The sequence below is a fragment of the Phasianus colchicus genome, chromosome 3 (assembly GCF_987193195.1).
Source record: "Phasianus colchicus chromosome 3, bPhaCol1.hap1.1, whole genome shotgun sequence".
NCBI lineage: Eukaryota > Metazoa > Chordata > Aves > Galliformes > Phasianidae > Phasianus > Phasianus colchicus.
In genome coordinates, this window is record NC_143438.1 from 38299050 (window position 1) to 38319936 (window position 20887).

The 20887-nt window shown below is 43.2% G+C and overlaps 1 protein-coding gene across 1 annotated transcript; it reads left to right on the forward strand.

The window, feature by feature from the left end:
- The first annotated feature begins 8641 nt into the window (after positions 1-8641).
- On the forward strand, positions 8642-19369 carry DIPK1C (divergent protein kinase domain 1C). Its single transcript, XM_031589037.2, has 4 exons — positions 8642-8894; positions 13412-14089; positions 17398-17562; positions 18280-19369. The coding sequence occupies exons 1-4, from the start codon at positions 8712-8714 to the stop codon at positions 18493-18495; spliced, it is 1242 nt and encodes a 413-aa protein (XP_031444897.2). The 5' UTR covers positions 8642-8711; the 3' UTR covers positions 18496-19369.
- The last annotated feature ends 1518 nt before the right edge of the window (positions 19370-20887 follow it).

The window sequence follows — 20887 nt, forward strand, 5'->3', positions numbered from 1 at the left end:
TGAGTGGACATGCCAAATGATCCCTTGTTTTGCTGAAGTATTAGGCCAGATGTGCCAGTACTCTAAAAGGAGTAAAAAAATCCACCAATGTCCCTTTATTCAATGTCTGCTTCTTTGTCTAAGAGTCACTAAAGCACTCTGAGCTTCTGCCTACTAGTATTGACACTCAGCATTAATTCATCAAGCCAACAGCTCAAACAGGAGTGGTGGAATATGTGTCATGTAATAAACAAGTGGAATAGACAGGCAAGCAAAGAGTCAAAAGCCCAGCTAGATGTGGTCTGACTGCAAATGAGAGTCACAGCCCTTGGAGACTGCCTCAGTCCAGAACTTTTCTATGGAATGACCATAGATCTCAATGCTGAACCTTTACCCTTTTGTAACTTAATCTCTACTACTCTTTATTTCATCCCAGCTTTTCATCCCAATACAGTGCCCAGTTTATCCTCACTGAAAGTGCATGGAACATGCTGTGTGCATGAGTAGATGTCACTTTCAATTTCTCTTTGGATATATTTTGGAGTGTTGGAAGACTTTATTTCAGTATTTTATTACTTGTTGATTTGCCAAAGTGAAAGAGAAATATTAAAGAGACTTGGCCTGTGCTGCATGCACTCCTGAAGGAAATGGAGCTGAAGTGTTTCCCCAGATGGAATTTTCCTCCAGTGTTGCAGCTCGGTAGGAGATTTCTTTGGTGCCTGTTGTGGCTTCACCATGGTTCTTTCCCCCACCCTTTGGTGGATCTCCTCACTTCCCAGACTGAATATCACATCCAGAATAATGTAATCCATTTTCTATTGAGAGATTTACTACGAGATTTTTTTAGATAAGAACATATGTGAGTTTCTCTGTGCTGAATTTAGAAATGCACTGGGATGAGGGGAACATGAAAGCAAGGAATATAAAACATTGTGTAGTAATGGCAGCTCTGTGTATTCCTATTTTTATGTATCTTACTGTAGACTAAATCCAATGATACCGAATCAGAATTAAGCCTCTTTTTGCCAGAAGACCCTTACTAAGGATTTGGAAGAAAGTATTCCTTCTACAACACATGTAGTACTCTGATGAGAGAAATGATTGACAGACACTTTGGTAGTAGATAACTAAAGACTAAGAAGGATAGAAAGGGTCAATCATTGAAGAATAGAGAGAAATGAAAAAAAAAAAAAAGGGAGAAAAATAGAATCACAGTGAAGAAAAATGACAAAAGACAGACAATAGGAAAAGATGACAATGTCACTTCAAAAAAAAAAAAAAAAAAAAGTAATGTCAAGTTAATGATTAGAAGTTCTGTATCAAAAGCTTCCGTACAAAAAGGCATTTTTCAAGCTTATACAAAGTTCTACTTTTAAGAAAAGCATTTTGATAATCCTGTAAACAAATACAGATACGCACGATGCCAAATCCAACAGAAAATCGTCAGATGGCTTCTGCTAAGTGCAGTGGCCGTTGGCTCCAGCCTGTAACAAATGATGCTTATTCAACAGTTATTGCCCAGTACAGTACTTCTCAGTCAATATTGTTTCTTATCAAAAGACAGCTCACAAAAAGCAACGCGGCCTGGTAAAAAGAGCTGACTCAGTACCAGATTATAAAATAGCATACAACAATAATATTAAATCTCCTGGAAGACCCATCTACAGAGACAGCCATACGCACCTGTCAATTTTGATGAGAAGCAAATTATCCTCTCTGTTTATTCATTTTCGTGAGAGGAATTGAATTGCAAGCAGTCTACAAAAATTGTATCTGTGGAAGAAGCTGTGAAAAACAACTTCTGAGTCTTCTGAGCCATAAGAACTCCACTTGAACCAGAAGGCAGTGCTGCATTTCTTGTGTTGGCTATTGATATCTCTGCAGCCATAACTCCCTTTTAAATAGGCCTGGCTATAAGTGGTTGATGGACAATGCCTCTATATAACAGGGGGAACATCATAAGGCAGTGATACAGCTGCTGCTCACTCAGACAGGATCACTCACATGTATTTCCTCCCCAGGAGAAATATAGGAGAGTAACTCACACTAAAGGATATTTAACCTCAATATAGTTATGAGCTGTTTGTTGCAAGCAGTACTGCAACTAAATTGTCTACTCTTCTCTAAACAAACGTCATCCAACATTGAAGGCATGTAAACTTGCAATATATTACCTAAAGAAAAGCTAATTACTTGCAGAGATGGATAGAAAATTGAATTTCACTAATGGATCGTTTTGCAGTTTGCTCCAGCCATTCATCATTCACAAAGAAACTGCAAAGAATGGTTTCAAAGAAACAACTGAAAGTAATTAAGTTTTACAGAACTGATATTGCACATTATCCATGATTCTGCTGAATCTTCTTTTTTTATTTTTTCCCCCTGCTTCAGATCTGCACTTGTAGATGAGAAATCAAGAAATGGACATACCCAAGCATAAATGCTCTGTGATCTCTCATAGGTGATGCCCACATTTCATTTAATTTTAAAACATACAGTGCTATAGTACACAGCCGTTGAGCCAAAAGAACAAAGCAAAATCATCAGGAAAAAAAAAATGCTATAAAATCAGATCTATGTCTGTGAATGGAGTAAAGCAGCGCCAGTTCTGTACGAAACTTAAATGTATAAATTACAAAGCCTTACAAGTGCAATATCAAAAGTGTCCACTTGGTGGTCACTCATGCCTTCGATGACGATGCTTTTCCATATCCATGAATCAGTTACTTGCTTTTCGTGGCTCCAAGGGTGCTCTGAACACACTTGAGCTGCATTTTAAACACCACAGCAAAACAAGATGCAAGGTAGTGGGCCTTGGCTGTCCTAGATCAGTACTGTCAGTGAAGCAACTTTAAAACCTGCCTGGTGCAAATTGCTAAAATAATTTCAGGAGGTCTGCAGCCGTTGGATTGGATGAATTTTTATTTACATGACAATACGGTAACTCTCTTGAAAACATCCAAGCCACAGCAAAATCTTCTAGACCAAGACACCGGAATGTAATCCAGTCATTGAAATAGAAGTTGTGGCACTTAACTCTCTTACTCTTCTGAGCTACTACATAGCTAAATGATTGCAGCCCAGTGAATGGTGTATGTCCATTGTATAACAAAAGCTGCCTGGCTGAATGACTTCAGATCCCTGGTGTAAAAAACAGCACAACGCAAGAGGCTGCAGGGAATTAGCTTATTAGAAGTTTTGTCCTTTTTCTTCCTACATAACCTTACTGCAACTTCAGAATATTTCCCAAATTGCTTCAGAATCTCATAAAAGGAGGCTCCAAAGATCCAGATTCGGTACTGGTACAGTGAGATCACTGGGCCTGAATTTGGTGCAAAGCTTTGGAACTGTGTATAGAAACAAGAGAAAAGAACTGCAGCATTTCTCTCTTTGTTCTCCTTTCATACCGTGCGGACAGACACGTCTCCCTTTCGCACACTCCGGACAGAAGGACAATGTGCCACACACTGCCTGATTCCACTGGTAATTACCCCTCTGCTAGAGAAATTTTTCTCAAGTCACTAACTCTAATCCCTCATCTCCAATTCTGGCAAAGACAATTACACCTATAATTCAGCTTATAAACTGATTGAGCTGCATCTTACAGTTAATTAAGCTGTTTTTCTTCTTAATGACTGGTGGAATGAATGCACAAGGGATGTAGCAGGGAAGCACAGACAAGTCTGTGTTGGGAATCATTTTGGATATATGGACAAATGTTCCAGAATATTTTTGCACCTTTGTTGTCTCATCTGATCCAAAGAACTGCCACAGCCTGCTGCAGTCACTGCCAAAATATCTCACTGGCTTTCTCAATGAAACTGGGGAAAAGTTGGCATGAAGTTAACAAAGAGATTAACTGGAAGTGGATATATGACAAAAGCAAGACAATTAAAATTTGCAGTGTGGAGTCTAGAAAGCGGTAAGAAGGAAGAACAAAATAAATGTATTTGGCCTTCATGGGTGGCTATGTCTAAGAAATACGCGAAGAAAGTAAAAAGAGGAAAAAAATGTATTAGAAATTCCTTATAATATGAATGATAGAAAAGTTTTTTCTGTCTGAACACTTTCTCTTCTTTTTATCAGTGCATCAATCCACGTATTTCCCTTGTCCACAATGCTATATACTCTGTATTTTATATTCTGCCCTTTTTCTGCTCCTGGTCTGCAGTGTGACCCAATAAACTTAGTGCATACTGATGCAGTAAAACTTCTGCGAGCAGTTTGCAACATATTCTTTTTGATTAATGGCATAAATGAGAAAATACATTTGGATTCCTCTTCTGGAATCAGTACTCTGAAGGGGAATTTCACTGCCTAAAGGACATGTTCAAATGTATGTCAGATCTTATGATGTTTTTCTGTTACTCAATCTCACCACAGCAAATCAGAAAGAAATATTTATGCATAAAAATTTATTTTAAGGTGCATTTGAACAGCACTTGAAAGTTTTCTGATCTTGTGGGAGCAAAGTGGGAATGATCTGCGTGCCCTGGACTAACCAAAATGTACCCTATTTCCGGAGACAAACTAGAGCCACTGACAGAAGGTGATGTAATCAATCAAACAGAACTGTAATTCCTAATAAACCAGTTTTACATTTCATTAACTTGAGTGCCAAGGTACTTCTTAATGATCGATTTATTTTTTCTTTTAATCTCTCCAAATTAATTAAGTAGTTAGGAAAGTAAGGACTAACAGCCTAATGTAGCCTGGGCAACACAGCTTCTATCTGAAGTCAATGAGAAAAGTGTGGGCTCAGCAAATCCCCATGCTGGGGACTCCTCATGGTCCCAGCTTGGCTATGCACCACGGCTGGACACCATGCCAGGCTCCTCCACACAGCCGCGCCAGGGCACCTCGCTGCTGGGCACTGCACTGCACCCTGCGGCTGTTGCAGCCCTCAGCTGTCACTGGGGATGTGCAATTTTCTGATGAGACCAACGTGATGCTGTATTTCTGTTCCAAGCTGTAATTCAAACTTTTTGAGTAATTTAATTGGATAGCAATTGGTATAATTATGCCAGGATTATTTTTACTGCCCTTATATTGCTAATTGAACTTTCACTAATTAATTTCCATCAAGCTTAAGTTTCAGTTTAAATGAGAAGAGGAATGTAGCTCCTTTCAGGAATATAGGAGTGAAATGTCAAATCGTCATATCTGAACATATATAGAAAACAAAATTCCCCTGATGTAAGGGTCTTCCTGTTTCATTTTGCTTTGTTTTCCAATGGAAAATTGCAATGGGGCAGAGGGACACTTAGATTTGTATTTTACAGTGGCTGGGCTGGAGCTAACTCTGTTAGCCAGAAGATCCTTAAAGTTCAGGAAAATCTAAAGCCAGCTTTCAATTTTGTAGGTGGCAACTGATTGCTAGGAAAGGCTCCTGATCCTCAAACACTGAGGCTGTGATCTTTGACTGCATCCAAGTTTTCTGGATCAATTCTTGTTGTGATCTAGAGATGCATATATGGGTGTGTCTGTGTGTAGATAAGTGCATGTGTACGCACACACCTACAGTTATTTCATTTTTCACTCCTGCTGCAGTCTGCAGGATATCTGAAACTTCAGGGACTGAGATACAAACCCTTTCCACTCTCTGAAGGCTGTATAAAATCTCCTGTGGAGATAGGGCGTCATTTGCTGCAAATGCCTCATGTGGGATTTACCATAAAATTAAACTGGTTGATAGTCCAGTGTGAGTGTCAAGTAACTTGCATTTACATTATTGAGTTTCTTTCACCCAGGGCTTTTTAACTATTCTTTCTTAGTCTGCTTCTTTTTATTATGAGAAATTCCATCATTTCAAAGTAGCAGACACCTGTGAGTAAAACTATTTCACTTGTTAGGTACAGCAGTTGTTTCCATTTTGAAGAGAGAGTTGTAGGCTCTTTGCTCCAAAACCCAATGCACTTTAGCTGCTGCCTGGAGAGGAAATGCAGAGTGCCTCAAAAACCTACAGGTACTGCCTGAAGTTTCTAACCAAGCTGATGCACCTGCCACCAGGAGCAGCCCTCACACTGTGAGTAAATACAATCTAGTGATGTGTGGCCACAGGGTGAATCACTTTGGCTGGCTGAAAGATCATTTTTGCAGAGCTTGTTTTCTTCCAGTTCAAGCAGCTGAGACGAGTCACCCTGCTGCTAAGAAGTTACCAGAGCCGATGTAAGGAAGCAGCAGAAGCATGTGTCTGGGGTGAAAGTAGGGGCAGAACTGTCCCTTTCAGCAATTATTTCCATGTAGATCCTCTTATCTGTAACATCACGTTGCATTCCTGACATGCAGATGTGACACAGCCAAGCTGGCAGAACAGTTCTGTCTCGTGCCGTTCTGCAGGGCCCAGCCTGCTGCTCTCCTCCCTGCAGAGCTCCCCCTGCGTGCCTGGCTGCATCCCCAGGCACTCCGACTTTCTAACCTGCCTGAAAATAATCCCAGCAAAGAACAGCTTTATGGGTTTCTTCTCTGTTAATGAGTTAAGTGAATTCAGTGGGCAGCAAAACACATCTTTTGCTAGGGGACAGGACTTTGCAGCCATGAACAAGAGGAAAGCATAGAGGGAAAGGAAGAGAAGGGCACGTGCTTGGCTCTGTCAGCAGCAATTAGAGCACTCAGCTATGCCACCTGACCAGAGCTGAGGTCCCCATAGCTTGATCTTAGCTCAAAGCCAAGAATAACTAGAATTTATTTTCAGAACAATGCAAATGATACATATACAGAACTTTATGGATGTGAAATGGTAATAGATTATGTCCTTTGGGGGAATACTGACATGAGGAGAAGCCAAGATCCGTGTTTTAAAAAATGAAATGGAAAAACAAATATAATTTTGGTAGTGCCTATGCTATTAAACACCAGCTCTGTGCCAAGCTATACAGAAAAGTTCTCCTGCCACATGTGACCCTCTTCCAGGGAGGACACATCTCTCTCCATCCCAGGATTGCTCCAGATGCTGTTGCAGCAGATCTGCAGCTGTTTGGTGGCAGCAGCAGCAACCTGTGCTGGTTGGCTCAGCTTGTGCCCAGCTGGTCCTCTATGGGGGGACATCAAAAGAACCCTCCTGCCTTTCCCCACATGCTGCCCAAAAAATTTCAAGAACACCCAAAACTTGTAGGAGAGCTTAGAAAGTGCTTTGAATCAGACTGAGAGGTAGGATTTAGTTTTCAGATCGTACTCAGACTTCCCTGCTTGCTACATCCTCTGGAAATATACACTGTATCTCTGTTACCTCAAAAGGTGCCATTCCCTAAGTAGGACCAGAGAGTGAAAGAGAATGTGAGAAGGATGGGCACAGACATGTGGAGGAATGAGATGGTAGGAGAGAGAGGAAACACAACAGAAGATGTGACAAGGCCTCACCGCCCTCCGAGTGAAAAATCTCCCCTCTTTTAGTTTAAAACCATTCCCCCTTTTCCTATTGCTAGCAGACCACGTAAAAAGTTGTTTTCCCTATAATTTATGATCTCCCTTTAAGTACAAGAAGTCAACCATGAGGTGTCCCCACAGCCTTCTGTTCCCCAGGCTGAACAAGCCCAGCTCTCTCAGCCTGTCTTGTCAGGAGAGGAGCTCCAGCCTTCCCCTTACCACCTTAAATTAATGGACTAACAAAATGTGCCCTGGGGCAATTTACACAAGGCACACATTAAAATTAGTCTACTGCATTATTTTCTAGTTTTCAGTCCATGGAGCAGATTGCTATTCTTATTCATTTGGGTAAATAATTTACCCTCCAAGTGATTTCTTTAATTACAATTCATCTTCTTGCTATGGGATTGCAAGTAGCCTGACGTAACTGTCCATACAAAGGAAAGAAAATGAATCTGGTCATTTCTTCAGTATATCTGACAGCAAACCTGAGTCAGACACCCTCATTTCTTTGCTCAGAGTGTGGTGAGGTGCTGGCACAGCTGCCCAGAGAAGCTGTGGTGCCCCATCCCTGGAGGCGCTCAAGGCCAGGTTGGATGGGGCCCTGGGCAGCTGAGCTGGTGGGGGCAGCCCTGCCCATGGTAGAGGGTGGGGCTGGGTGGGCTTCGGGGTCCCTTCCAGCCGAAGCCGTGCTGTGATTATATGACTGCACCGAGCAGTGAAGCAGCTGCCGTGGAGCTGTGAGGCAGCAGCAGGGCAGAGCTCCTCAGCAGCACGGGATGAGGCAGCGGAGCAGCAGGAGCTGCTGTGAGCAGCCCAAGGGGCAGCCCATCATAGGGATAGCGTTAGTAAATGGGCACCCATCGCCGGCAGAATAAAACTGGACGAAGTTACTGCAGAATAAACAACTTTTTTTTTTTTTTTTCTTTTTTTTTCCCTCCTATTTAACGGGAGCTCTCTCCAAGAGCCGTCCATCTCCGGACTGCCCCTTTCAGAGTGTCAGGCAGCCGCCGGGATGAGGAGAGGTTCCCACAGCAGCCCCCGCCCGCTTTCAAAACCCCTTTTATTCCCGGGTGCGAAACTTGGAGGGGAAGGAGGAGGTGGAGGGGGGGAGAAGCCGCCGAGCAGCTCCATCCGCGGTGGCAGGGGCCGCTTGGCACCGGGAGAGCAGACAAAAGAAGGCGGAACTACGTGGCTTCAATTCAAAAGGAGAGCTCCGGGCTCCGCGGGGACGGCACCGGCCCGGGGCGGGGGCGGCGGCCGCGGGGAGGCGGCGGGGTGGGGCGGGGGGCTCCGGGCGATGGACGCCGGCACGGAGCGGGGAGAGGGCGCGCTCGGGGTTGGAGCGGCCCGGCCCGGTCGCGGAGATGAGGGGCATCCCGGGCTGGAGGAGGCTGCGGCTCGCAGGCTGGCGCCGGTGCACCCTCGCGTTCCTACTCGCCTGGGCCGCCGGCTGGGTGGTGCTGAGCGCCCTGCTCTTTCTCCTCCACGGGAGCGTCTTCTCCGAGCGCTGCACGGACGAGGACGGCCACCGCATTCTGGCCAGGCTGGTACGTGCGCCCCGACGGGGGCTGCGCCGTCGGCTTCTGCGGACGGGAGGCTCCCGCAGCACCGAGAGTGGGTCCGCTGCCGGGGCCGCTCGGGAGCGGGCAGCCCGCCCCGGAGTGCTTCGGTCGGGAAGGTGCTCGTAGGGAAAGCGGCTGTTTGGGAACGGTGCGCAGCTCGCGCTGTCCCCCTCACGTCTGGCACATCTCAGACGCGACGCTTCGGGATTCACGGAAGGATTTATGAATATTCGATAGCATCGAGAGACCAGAAAAAGAAAGAAAATAGAGCAGATTTTACGGTTGTGTGGGAAGCACTTGGAAAAGAAGAGCAGCACGGGTTAAGGCTTTGAGGTTGTTTTTTAATGAAGGTATTTGTAGTGTCGTTGGTTAAAGGGAAGGGGAAAGGGAAAGGAGAGGGAAGGAAAAGGGAAGGGGAAAGGGAAGAGAAAGGAAAGAGAAGGAGAAAGGGAAGGAGGAGGGAAAGGAAAGGAAAAGGAAAAGAAAAGGGAAAGGAGGAATGCTGATAGAAATGAAATAGTCTGCAGTAAGCAAGCAAGTATTGCTCATAAAATGCCCTGATGTCTGTATGATAGAGGAGGAACAGTGGCTGAGAATGCTGTATTTATCTGTGTTCTCAAGGTGTGCAACCCACTGCCTTCCCAAATGGCATTAGAAAGGGATTATCCTTCTAGTGGAATGGTTAGAAAATGAGCTCAGCTTCACCGTCAGCCCAGAGATAGGTCTTTATACACCTCCCGATCACTGTGTGAGTCCCACAGCTGTTTGATGTGCAGTTGGTTGGCAAACGATCTGGTAGCTGTGGTATCACACCTCTTACAACGTAAAACTGACTTCCAAGGGAAACTACATTGCCTGTCATCTGTACCATATTCCATAGGAGATCAGAATATGAGCTATTTTAAACAAGTGGGTGAAAAATTGCATGAGTATATGCCCTTGTAAGTGGTATTTCTATGGATTGATGTCCATCTTCTGAGTAAAATGTACCATTATGTGGATGTGTATTGTTCTGGGGTGGCCCAGGAAGCCCTGTGCGTTTTGCAGAGGTGAATTTAAGCTCTCCATAAGACTGCTTCCTCTTTTCTAAAACCAGTCCCAGTTTTGCTTATACTGAACAAATTAAATCATATAGTGATCAATTTTCTTTTTCTGTAGAGGAGTTTGATGCCCCCAAACCTTGATGAGTATTGCATTTATGTGAAAGTACATGATAAGAAGACAGAACTCAAGCCTCATGTATATATACCAAGTGATGGTGGTACAGTAAATGATATAAATTAATGTAAATTCTAGGTAAGGCTTACATTAATTTAAACTCTTACCTGAAATTAACCCCAGATTTTTAGCTTATCTTGGTGTACTGAGGTTATGAAAAATTATGCAGGCAAATTAAACAGAAACAGATGACAGAGTCCAAGCCCCGCTTCTATTTGCATTCTTGTGTTGTAAAGCTGTTTTTCTATATGGCTTTTTGCTTAGTATCATTTCCATATTTGGGGTTTAAAAGTCTGATACTTAGTGGCGTTCAAAGGGCGCCCATTAGGAAGATTTAAACTATCTCAGCAGATCTCTGAGTTCAGCCATTAGGACAGAGATGTCAGCATGGAGGACCATTCCTAGATTTCTTTGGACTCTAGTTCTCCTTTTTGTCAGCAGTCATTGTGAGGAAGTAAAATCTTGTATGGTGAAAGTTGCAGTTGGTGAAAAGGTTCCTGAGCTGGTAAATAACAGAGGCCATCTTTAATCTGAATTACCTGTCTAAAAGTTTTCAGTCCACAAAAATGACTTTAAGACATGCTGATACACTGGGGAGCAATGCCATCAGGATGGAAGACTGCCCTGTGAAACTGCATAACTTTGGAAAAGGATGTGGGGATCAAACAATTGCTTCAATATGAGCTATCAGTGCAGAATGTGCCAAAAAGGGAGATAGGAGCTCTGTATGTGTCCTAAAGTGAGAAATAGGGAAGGGCAGTTACCTTTGCAGTGCTAAACCATAGCATTCAGTTTTGATGTTGGTGCTGCTAAGATGGATGGGGGAAGATTGGAAAGAAAAAATGAAGTGGGAGTAAAAACACAAAAATGATCCACTGAAAACACAGTGATTATAGTGAGGCAGTTGAAGAACTGATCTTAAAGCATTATGCATATGGCAAAGCATAAAACAGTGAGCTGGAATAACTGGGCTGAAGTACTGAGAACATGAAGTTGAAGTCAGTCTTTGCTGACCTTCGAGGTTATAATGTCCAGGAAAATGGGGACATTTTAAAAGTCACTGAGTGACTTTAAACTCAACTACTTGCTACATTCTGTGAGTAGACACTCTTGAAGATTGTTCAGAGTGCTCAGTTGCTTTTCATTATTTGAGGAAGCCTTTTTGAAGTTCTTGCATTGGTGATCAATAGAGGATGATACTTGAAGGCTAATCTGTGCTTAATCATGATAAAAGTAGGAACTCCTTGGCTAATTTCTCTTTGCAAATATTGCGGAGTTTCAGTATAAGAAGACTCAGACTGTTTGTCAGATACTGGTTCAAATGGAACAGCAGACAAGTCCTGAACTGCAGCCGTGTTTAAAAATGACTCAGCTCCTATGTCTGGGAAATGTGAGACTATTTTTCCAAACTGCTTTTTCTTATTATTGCTGTTACGTATGATATGATGGCAACACAAGGAAACAAGCTGCATGTTCACATTTGACTGCAAGTCTCCTGGGCTTGTGATCTACTAGACGTGAGATGTATGTGCATTTGGCCCCCTAAGAGTTAACGTGGCACAGTAAAAATGTTCACAAGGGCAGGGGTTCACTCATGTGGACCCAATTACAGGACTGAGTCCTCAATTCTCAATTCTGGCATAACAAGAATTAGGTTATAGTTTTCTCAACAGAAGAGCAATGATTTGAAATGTAATTATGTTTAAGCTCCAAAACAAAACATATTTCCAACTTAAAAAGGGAAAATAAACTTGTATTGCATTCACAGAAGCAGGTTTTCACAAACAAGATCATTGATCTGTGTGCTCTGACAGCCCAGGGAGTCTGCCAGGGAGAGCATCCTGTGGATGCCAATGTGTGAGTTTCACAGAGGTACATCACCCTGGACTGAAGGAGTTCACTTACATGGCTGCCCTTGCTGGCATTGGATGTTCTCTTTTGGGCTGCAAGAACATTGCAGTGTATACTCTGTGCCTGTCTGAGCTGTACCCAGTGAGTGTGTCAGCCAACTTAGCACCATTTCCTGCATCATTCCTGGATTTCGGACATAATCCTGCACCCGCTCTCCAGTGTGATTTTTAACATAGGCTGTTGCCTGGCATCAGAATGCATTCCCTTGGTGTAACACCTCACAGGCTACTCTGAGAAAATACATTGCTTAAATTTTATGCTCATGTTTCCTGTTTATGTAACGGCAAGTTACAAATGAGGCGGGGGTCAGGCAGCCTGTGTGAGCATTCTATGTGCAGCAGGAGCTGCCAGTTTGTTTCAATGGAAGTTTAAATGCCAGAAAGCAATGAAGAAGGCTGACACTGTCAAGCCGCCTCCCAGCTGTTTGGCTTTCTTCACCACCACAGTGCATTCCCCATCCACCAGAGACCGCTGATCATTCCCTCTACTGCTTTGCCCAAAGTAGTCCCTGCAGCTGCATTTCTGAATGCCCACAGGAATATAGGAACGGCCTACACTTTTGGAAGTGACGGCATGGAAACAATTACGAGTTTAGGGAAGGACTGGTGAGGGAAACCTTGCAATTCTTTTACAAATTTGCAGTGACCACTTAACTATCAAACAGCAGTTCCCAGGTTGCAATGGATTGCCTTCCTCTAATTTTTTTTAAAAGTATCTATGCAGTTCATATAAAAATGTCACAGGGACAGTGATAAGTACATATGAAAACTAGGCAAGTCATTTTGTTCAATAACATGTACATATTTAAAAAGAGATTTGGAGTGCAACCTCTTTGTTTTGAAGCAGTGCAGAAAGAGTTTCTTACTGCTTTATTCAGGGCACACTGAATGCAGAAATGACACCCAAAGGACTGCTGAGGGTCCCAGCAACCCAGCTACCCCCCCCTATGGCTTAAGTGGAGATGTCTACATTACACTGTGCTGAGCCTTCCAGAGAAGTCCTGAGTTACATTGGAAGTCATCTCATATATCTTAAATTGTTACGGCCCAGGATCTCATGTAGCACACCTAAATATGTTGAAAGTTTGTCCCACTGAACTTCCATGTAGTGAAAACTTAAGTAGTAGCCCCTCAAAAAAGCCTGCCCTTCTACCATTCCCCAAGTCTCTGTTTTGGTGCAAGATTCTGCACAGTAAGAGAAGTCTCCAGAGCCTTCCAAAAAGCCACTGAATCACCCACCAGCTGTAGAAGGTGCGTGCTTCACAACTACTATGGCCCTCTTCAACTTAGAGCCTTAGAACCTTCACAGATTTTCTGATGTTCTAAGTGGTCCACAGGATGATGAATATGAATGTTCCTTTTCTTTCAATCCAGTGCCTTGACTACAGCAGTGGAGCCCTGACTGGCGACCTCTGCGAAGACCTGTGTGTGGCGCAGAAGCTGGTGTACAAACACTGCCTTTACTATGACAGAGGTAAGAAGGTCATCCAGGCTGACTGGAGAGGCCAGCCCATCATCCTGAAATCCAAAAAGGAAATCTTCTCCAGCTACCAGCATCTCAGCATGCTGGATGAGGTGGAAACACAGGATATTCCTGAAACAGAGATTTTGCTGATGGTAGCCTTGGAGGTAAAAAATGTTCTGGGGCTAGAACTGTCTAACAATAGCACAGGGCCCCTGTGGACAAGGAGAAAGGGACCACATTGGAAAGCGCAGGTGGCCAGCATGTGGTCTTTGATCCAGCAGGAAGAATACATTTTCTTCAGTTTGCTGCAGGACTTCAGCAAACATGTGCTACGAATTATTGGCTCTTGTGGACATTTCTATGCCGTGGAGTATCTTACAGCTGGACATGCCTGGCACAAAACTCTTTTTCCCTTGGAAAACATAGTAGGTCCCTCCCTTGCTGGCCACAGAAGCAGAGTGAGAGCCATCATTGACATTGCACTCAGCTTTCTGGACATGGTGCAACATTTTGATAATGATTTCTCTCATCGCCTACACCTGTGTGACATCAAGCCAGAAAACTTTGCTATCAGGCATGATCTTACGGTAAGCTGGGGCTTTGGAGTTGAGTTGTGGATATTTGAGGTTAAATTCTAATCTGAAAGTGGCAGTGTAAAAAAACGACAGTTCCCTCCTCACACAGTTTCCCACCAAGCTTTTGTAAAACAAACGTTTAAAGGTGACATGGGAGCTTCTTCACTGCTTTTCCTCTTTGTAATTCGTGCAGCTACTTCAGAGCACTAGATCCTGCTGCTAGTTTTCAGGACTATTTATTCAGTTCTGATTTGTTTCACCTGCTCAAATGTATCGACACTGACAGGGTCGTATCCTTTGGATGTGATGATGGATGCCTCCTGAAGGCAAGGAGATCTGGGAAGCTTTTAATGAAGCTGTAACTTGAGTCATGGTAATTATCTCTGGTAGCGATGCTGAAAGGAACGCTAAGGCTGAATCTTCTGCTCTGACACAAGGGGAACTCCCTGCATACAAACATATGCATCTTTCTGCTTTAGTCTTCAGCCTATTCAATATGGAAATGATTCCAGGATGGTGACATGAAAATCCTTGGTACTGTTACTGTTCGATTTTTCACTATATGACTATAGCTCAGAGGTGAATAGCTGTAGGTTTTTTCTAAGTGGTGATACAGCACACCACCATGTTGCTGAAAATACCTTGCATTCATTCTGCAGATGGGAATTCCGCCGATTTCAGTGGGAATTGTGTGTATGGATTGGAGCCACTGTGTAGTGTTTGAACCAGACTTGCAATTTGCGGTGACACTGATGGAGTTTCTGCACTTTGAATGAATATAAAGAGTTTTCAGGAACTTGTATGCTGTTATCAGAACTCACAAACACTCAAGTCTTCAGAGCACTTGAGAAACATAACCTAAACTTATAGTCATTAAGAGCAATTAGAGTGATTCCCCTTCACCTTCCCTTCACTTACATTGTTTATTCAGGTGCAGTACAGCAGCTGAACAGGGAATGGGTGGGGAACTATGGCAAGAAACTGAGAAAAGCATGCCAATGCTTAAGCAATGAAATACAACAGAGGTTCTTCAAGGCAGGCTTTACCTATCTTTTTCAGTTATGCCAGGATGTAGCTGCACGTAAACACACACTAGAGCATCTGTTTTACTACCTATTTAGACAAAATGAGATTTCATTTAGAAGAAGAGAGAGAATATTTAATGTGATTTCCATTACAAGTCCTCCTGGTGAGGCTTGGTTCTCCAGGATTCTTCCATGAGTTCTGGGGTTAGAAGAGAGAGCAGTCATCTTCTGGTACAGTAAATCATTCTCAGGTAGCATTTTCTAGGAGAATTAATTACAACAGCAACAAAAACAACAAAGTAAGCTGTTGCTCACACATGGTTCTCCCAGTTGCACATTACTTACAGCCCGTTATGTGATGGTATCTCCTGTAACCCCACTTGGCTGAGGCAAGAGACACGTACAGCCAGAAAGTTGAGAAGGAAAACAGAGATAGCTTCTGCTGAGTGACTGTGGGAGGAGAGTGAGAAGTAGAAATTCTTGGCTGTGTTGTCAATTGCCAGAATTGGGACACAAAAAAGGCAGCTTCTCTTTATTCCTTCCTGTCTGTTTGAAGCAATTTTTTACTTGCTTGCTTTTGTACTCTGTATAGGATAATAATAAAACTCCATAATAGTACCATTATTACTTATCTCAGTAATGAGACTGCTAATGCTCAAAGAAATGCCTGGCATGCAATAGTTTTGAGAACTATTTTCAAATGTTAGGGATAGCTCTCCAGCCCTCATTTCAGCCTTTGCGTGCTGTTCCTATGGTACAGGAGAGTAGAGACCACTGCCTTGGTAAGTCATCCTGAGAGCTTTTTTTCCTAACAGAACAAATGACAAGATTGTCAAAGATGCAGAGTTGGCAGAGAGCCACAAGGAAGTCTGTGCAGTGACCAAAAGACTGGGGAAATTCTGCACTACTTCTGGTGCTTCTTTGCCCTGTTCTTGCACCAAATGCATCTTGGCCAGATACAAGAAACTCTGAAGAAGCGAACATCAAAAGTGCAGAAAGCTTAGGAAGATAAAAAACAACCAGCCTGTTGAAACGTGTGAATCTCCCTAGGCTACATCATGACTATCAAGCTCTCCAAAAAGCTTAAAAATACTCGAGTTTTTAAGCTATGCCTCATCACCTTAAGATTTTCCCTGGGGAAAGAAAAAGGAAAAATAAATAAATAAATAAATAAAAGCATAACATGAAAATTAGACCTTGCTCTTTTGCCTGTGGAAGGTTTGCTTGGCCCACTACCAGACCAGACATCTTTAGTTTAGTGAAGATGATCCAGCTGGTGCTCCAGCCACAGTGCAGTATCACGTGTTATTCAGGGGACTGAATCTTAAAAATGAGATTATCCTTTGTGCCCACGTAACTCTGCTTTGCCCAAGTCACAGATGTTTCCCTACCTGCAAAATTATTTCGGCCCCTACAAGACTCTCTGAATGTTCTAAGTGCTAAATGCTAAGCATGGCTTTGAAGTTGTGCTGATGGCTGCATTCATAGCACTATATGGTGACTGTTTTCACTGTGTTCACCCAAAGTCAGTCTACAGTCAGGCAGCTGCCATCACCTTATTGTCTTCCCTCCTTCCCTTGCTGATTTCTGAGGTTTTTTGAAGTGAAGTATCCATGTGTGGAGTGACACTGAAATTGAGACTTCAGCCACTCAGTCCCGGAATGGTTTCAAATCTATCCCAGGCAGCAGCACAATAAATGACTAAAGTTGTAACTAGCAGTCCCAGCTTCCCTAGCTTTAAGCAACTGCAGGTACCTGTTTCTACAGCTGAACAGGTACAAACCCACTGAATGCAATGGCAGGTCTGGAGGAGCAATGCCACTTGCGGGTACTACCGTGCACCATAGTGCTCCTCTCCGCAATGGTAAAGGCACAGGCTTAGTCTGGAAAGGCAAATTGCAAAATGATACCATCTGGCCTGTGGGTAGACTTGTGACATCATAATTAAAAGGGTGAGCTGCCATCTGCATAAATTGCAAAAACAAGAAACTCAGTCTTCAAGTCAGATAGTTCTGGTTTAAGGCAAATCAATCCAGCTGACCCCAGGGATGCATACTGTCCACAGATAATTTTCTCTTTCCTGCTGTCTTGAGAATTGGCTGTTTTTGTTTAAAATGTGGTATTCATAAGACTACTGCTACTCAGTTAAGCGAAAGAAAGCTCTTTCATTGAGATCCCAGTTCTCTGCTGTGCTCTCTGCACAGCATTTCCCAGAGAAAGCAGCTAAAGAATGCTTGCTCAGCCCTAGCCACAGCCTGTGCTCTGCCTGTTTTGATGGGATGTTTTGATCCACAGGTGGTGGCCATTGATGTGGATATGGCTTTTTTCGAACCCAAAATGAGGGACATCCTTGAACAGAACTGCACAGGAGATGAAGATTGTAATTTTTTTGATTGCTTTTCAAAATGCAATCTGAAAATCAGAAGATGTGGAGCACAGAGAGCCAATAACAACTTGCAAGTGAGTAGAGACAGCTGCTTTATGCTTCCCTTTCTTTTAAAATCACGTTGATTATAAAATGTACTGTATATATACTAGAACACTGTGCAGTGCATGTAGATACATTTTTAAACACAGCCACATAAGTGCCAGTCCCATGCAGAAATTACATCCTGGGGCATGCAAGCAGACCATTTATTTGTTGTCTTTCCACATAGCTGCTGCAGATGCTGTTTGCCCTGTTCCTCAGATAGGAAGTAGGAGGAGTGGGGAATTTGTCATTACTGTCTCCACTAATAGTGAAGTCCAGGCTGTCTACCTGTAAGCAGTGGAAGGTTATGGCTGTGATTCTCTGCTCTACAAATGGAGCACACAGACGAAGTGGAGAGGGGGGTCCTTAGGGTATGTGGCCCTGGTATGAGCTGTCTTATAATTCACTCAACTTGCGCTGCTGCAACATACTAATTCAGGACAGAGGCTGGGGGAGCTCAGCTCAGCTGTGCTTCACCTGTTTCTCCCCTCCCTACCCTCACCATTTCTTATGCACAAGGGGATGCCTCAGCTGGAGGATAGCCTCTATACAAGTTCCTTTTCTTTATCTTCCTCTTTGAATGGCTAGACACATTATGGGTTCAGCTGATACAAGAATAGAGACATTTGGCTGCAGTCCCAGGGAAGCAACAGGGCATTAGTTACAGCTCCTGCAAGTCAGCAATCTGCTCTTTTCTCTTTCCTCAGGTCATTTGTGACAAAATATTCCGTCGCTGGTTTTCTCCAAGCCTCAGAGGACCACTGGTTTCCTTCCCACTGCAGCCACAGTTGCAGAAGGCTGTGCAGGAGTGTGCAGAGCTGGGACATGTGGATACTACTGTGCACCAGAGAACTCTGAAATCTCTCATTGAATTATACCACCTGCTTCGGGTCAGCCAACAAGAACTGCAAAGGGTGGAGTAGATACAGAAGGCAGAACTGCAAAGGCCACATCACAACCACTGCTAACGGATGCTGTATGTGAGGCAGCCTGTGCTTTCTGTCTCTCCTCCATCCCTCCTACCCACTGTATTACATTCATAGCACACAATTTTCCAGCTATGCAAATGAAATTCATGACTGCAGGTGCAGCATGTCCTGTTAATATCTCTTGAAATATGAAATTGTTTTACATTACCTGATTTCATTCTTGTTTATTTTCCTGTATTTTCCCCTCAATGTTCAGCACGTCATTCGCCTGCCTGCTCAGATAGCATCTGTCTGAGTGCATGCTCTGAGTTACTATGCATTTCTGTCAGGATGAGATGGTGCTTTGAAGTTGAAAACTGGAAGCGCAGCAGAACTAATATCAATCATTAACAAGGTGGTGGGATGGATGCGGATAAAGACATGCAAGATGTTTGTTTTTTTCTCTCATGGTAGAATAAGGGCTTTAAAAGTGAAGACTGAGTCTTCAGTATCAAAAACCAAGCTCAAACAGGGAAACATTGTCACACAGAGAGCTGCTTTTGTACAAAGCACCCCGTTCTGATGTTCCCAAATGGTGTGTTACATTACTTGTGCCATAGCTAACTTTCTGGGAAAAAATTATGTGAAGTTACTTAGGGCTTTACTAGAGCAAAATACTTGTACCCACGTTTAGTTCCAATGTGAATACTTATTTTCTGCAGTGAAGAAAATGACACTGACTTTTCCTGCACGAGCAAACCCTCAGGCACTTGAACATCAGGGCACTTGGTAAGAAGCACAACTTTGCCAGATAGCAGAATGCCCAGGAATGCCAACAATCTGTCCTTTGCACTGAACAATATCAAGACCTTGAGATTTCTTACTCCGTATTAATTTTATAAACAAAAGGAAATTTTGAGAAGAATTCCTGATCTTGCAAACAGTTACATAAATAAAGGCTCCTAGATTTCTTTAAAATTATTAACCTTCCCTTTCCAACTTTGTAGCAGGGGCTAGAGAATCTGACATACAGGTTCAGAAAACACTGTATGTATTTAGTATCAGAACTAGGTAATATACCTGTGAGCTGCTTGTGGCATGAAGACCTCACAAACAAGAATAAACCAACAACCTGTGATGGCCCACAGCTCACAACAGTTCCTCAGTCTTAAGACTGACAGCACTGTTTTGTGGGTGTGAGACACATAAGAACACTTAATCTTTTTTTTTATCTGTATATCCCTCAGCCTTACCACACTCCTGAAGTGTGAGAGCACTAATTTTACATAAACTACTTCCGGGCAGCAGTGGTCCCTTGCACTTATGTTTTCAAAGTGATGGCCCATGACCAGAACAATGAGACATGCTTAGTAGACCTTGACACTTACCCAAAAGTAGCTCAAATTTTCAAACTGGTATTAGTTAAAAACAAACACCACTATTCTAATAAACTGCGATTTTAAAAATCATTCAAGTACTGAAAAGCCTGTAGAGAGGACAAGGTCAGCTGTCTTGCCTGGGGCTGTTCTGAAGGCACTGTGCTACTCATCCAGAACTAGGACTCCAGAGATCCTATTTTAACGAGCTGTGTTCAGTCTGTGCTTCTCCTCTAGCCTAGGAGACAGCATTATAAAGGTCATCCTTTGCAAAAGCAGGAAAGCAGAACAAAACAAGACACACAAATTCCAGAGCAAGTCCCAGCACAAAGTTGTGAAGATGACAGAGGAGAAAATATTGAAGGAAAGAATGGTGTGAAAGGGTCGGGGACACATGATGCATCTTATGTATAGAGAACATGAACAGGAAATGGGAAAAAGTACATCCCACTTTGTGAAGACTTGGTGTATGAGGTAAGTTTGAGTAAATTGGGGGAAGTCTCAGAAAGAGGGGCATGGTGACTCTTTAGAAACATAAAGAGGATGATAAAAAAAGTAGGAGTAAACTGTTCTGTCCAAAGTCTCCTGGTGGATATGTCAAGAAATGAGCTTAAGCCAATAAACAAGATGTTAGAGCCTCTCTAATAGTAAGAAACAGTGAACCTATGGAACAGATCATCTGGGAAAACTTCAATCTTCATAATTAGCAATTTTTTAACTGCAGGCCAGAGTGAGTGTTAGCCAGGAATGATGTGACTATGGTTATATCAATGATCCTGTCTTAGGATCACCAGACATAGATCTGGTGCCTTTACCCCTAGGTACAGTGATTCTGTCATTGCCAGATTACCTTTGTGCTCTTGCAACTCCTTCACAAGGGAACAGACACTTCTTAGACAAGGGTAAGTGAAACAAAAAGCCAAAATCCATAGTAAAATGTAATGTAGCAGCAAAATGCTGGTGGAATGTCACTTTGTTCAGAGGATCCTTTTCCTTGGCTGGATTTAGGATGGGAAATTGCCTTTGACAGC

Bases quoted from the DNA above. Each gene is read 5' to 3' on its own strand.
- DIPK1C (XM_031589037.2), top strand. From the start codon at position 8,712: ATGAGGGGCATCCCGGGCTGGAGGAGGCTGCGGCTCGCAGGCTGGCGC. The intron at 8,895-13,411 runs GTACGTGCGCCC...CTTTCAATCCAG, and splicing joins ACCGCATTCTGGCCAGGCTG to TGCCTTGACTACAGCAGTGG. The intron at 14,090-17,397 runs GTAAGCTGGGGC...TTTGATCCACAG, and splicing joins CTATCAGGCATGATCTTACG to GTGGTGGCCATTGATGTGGA.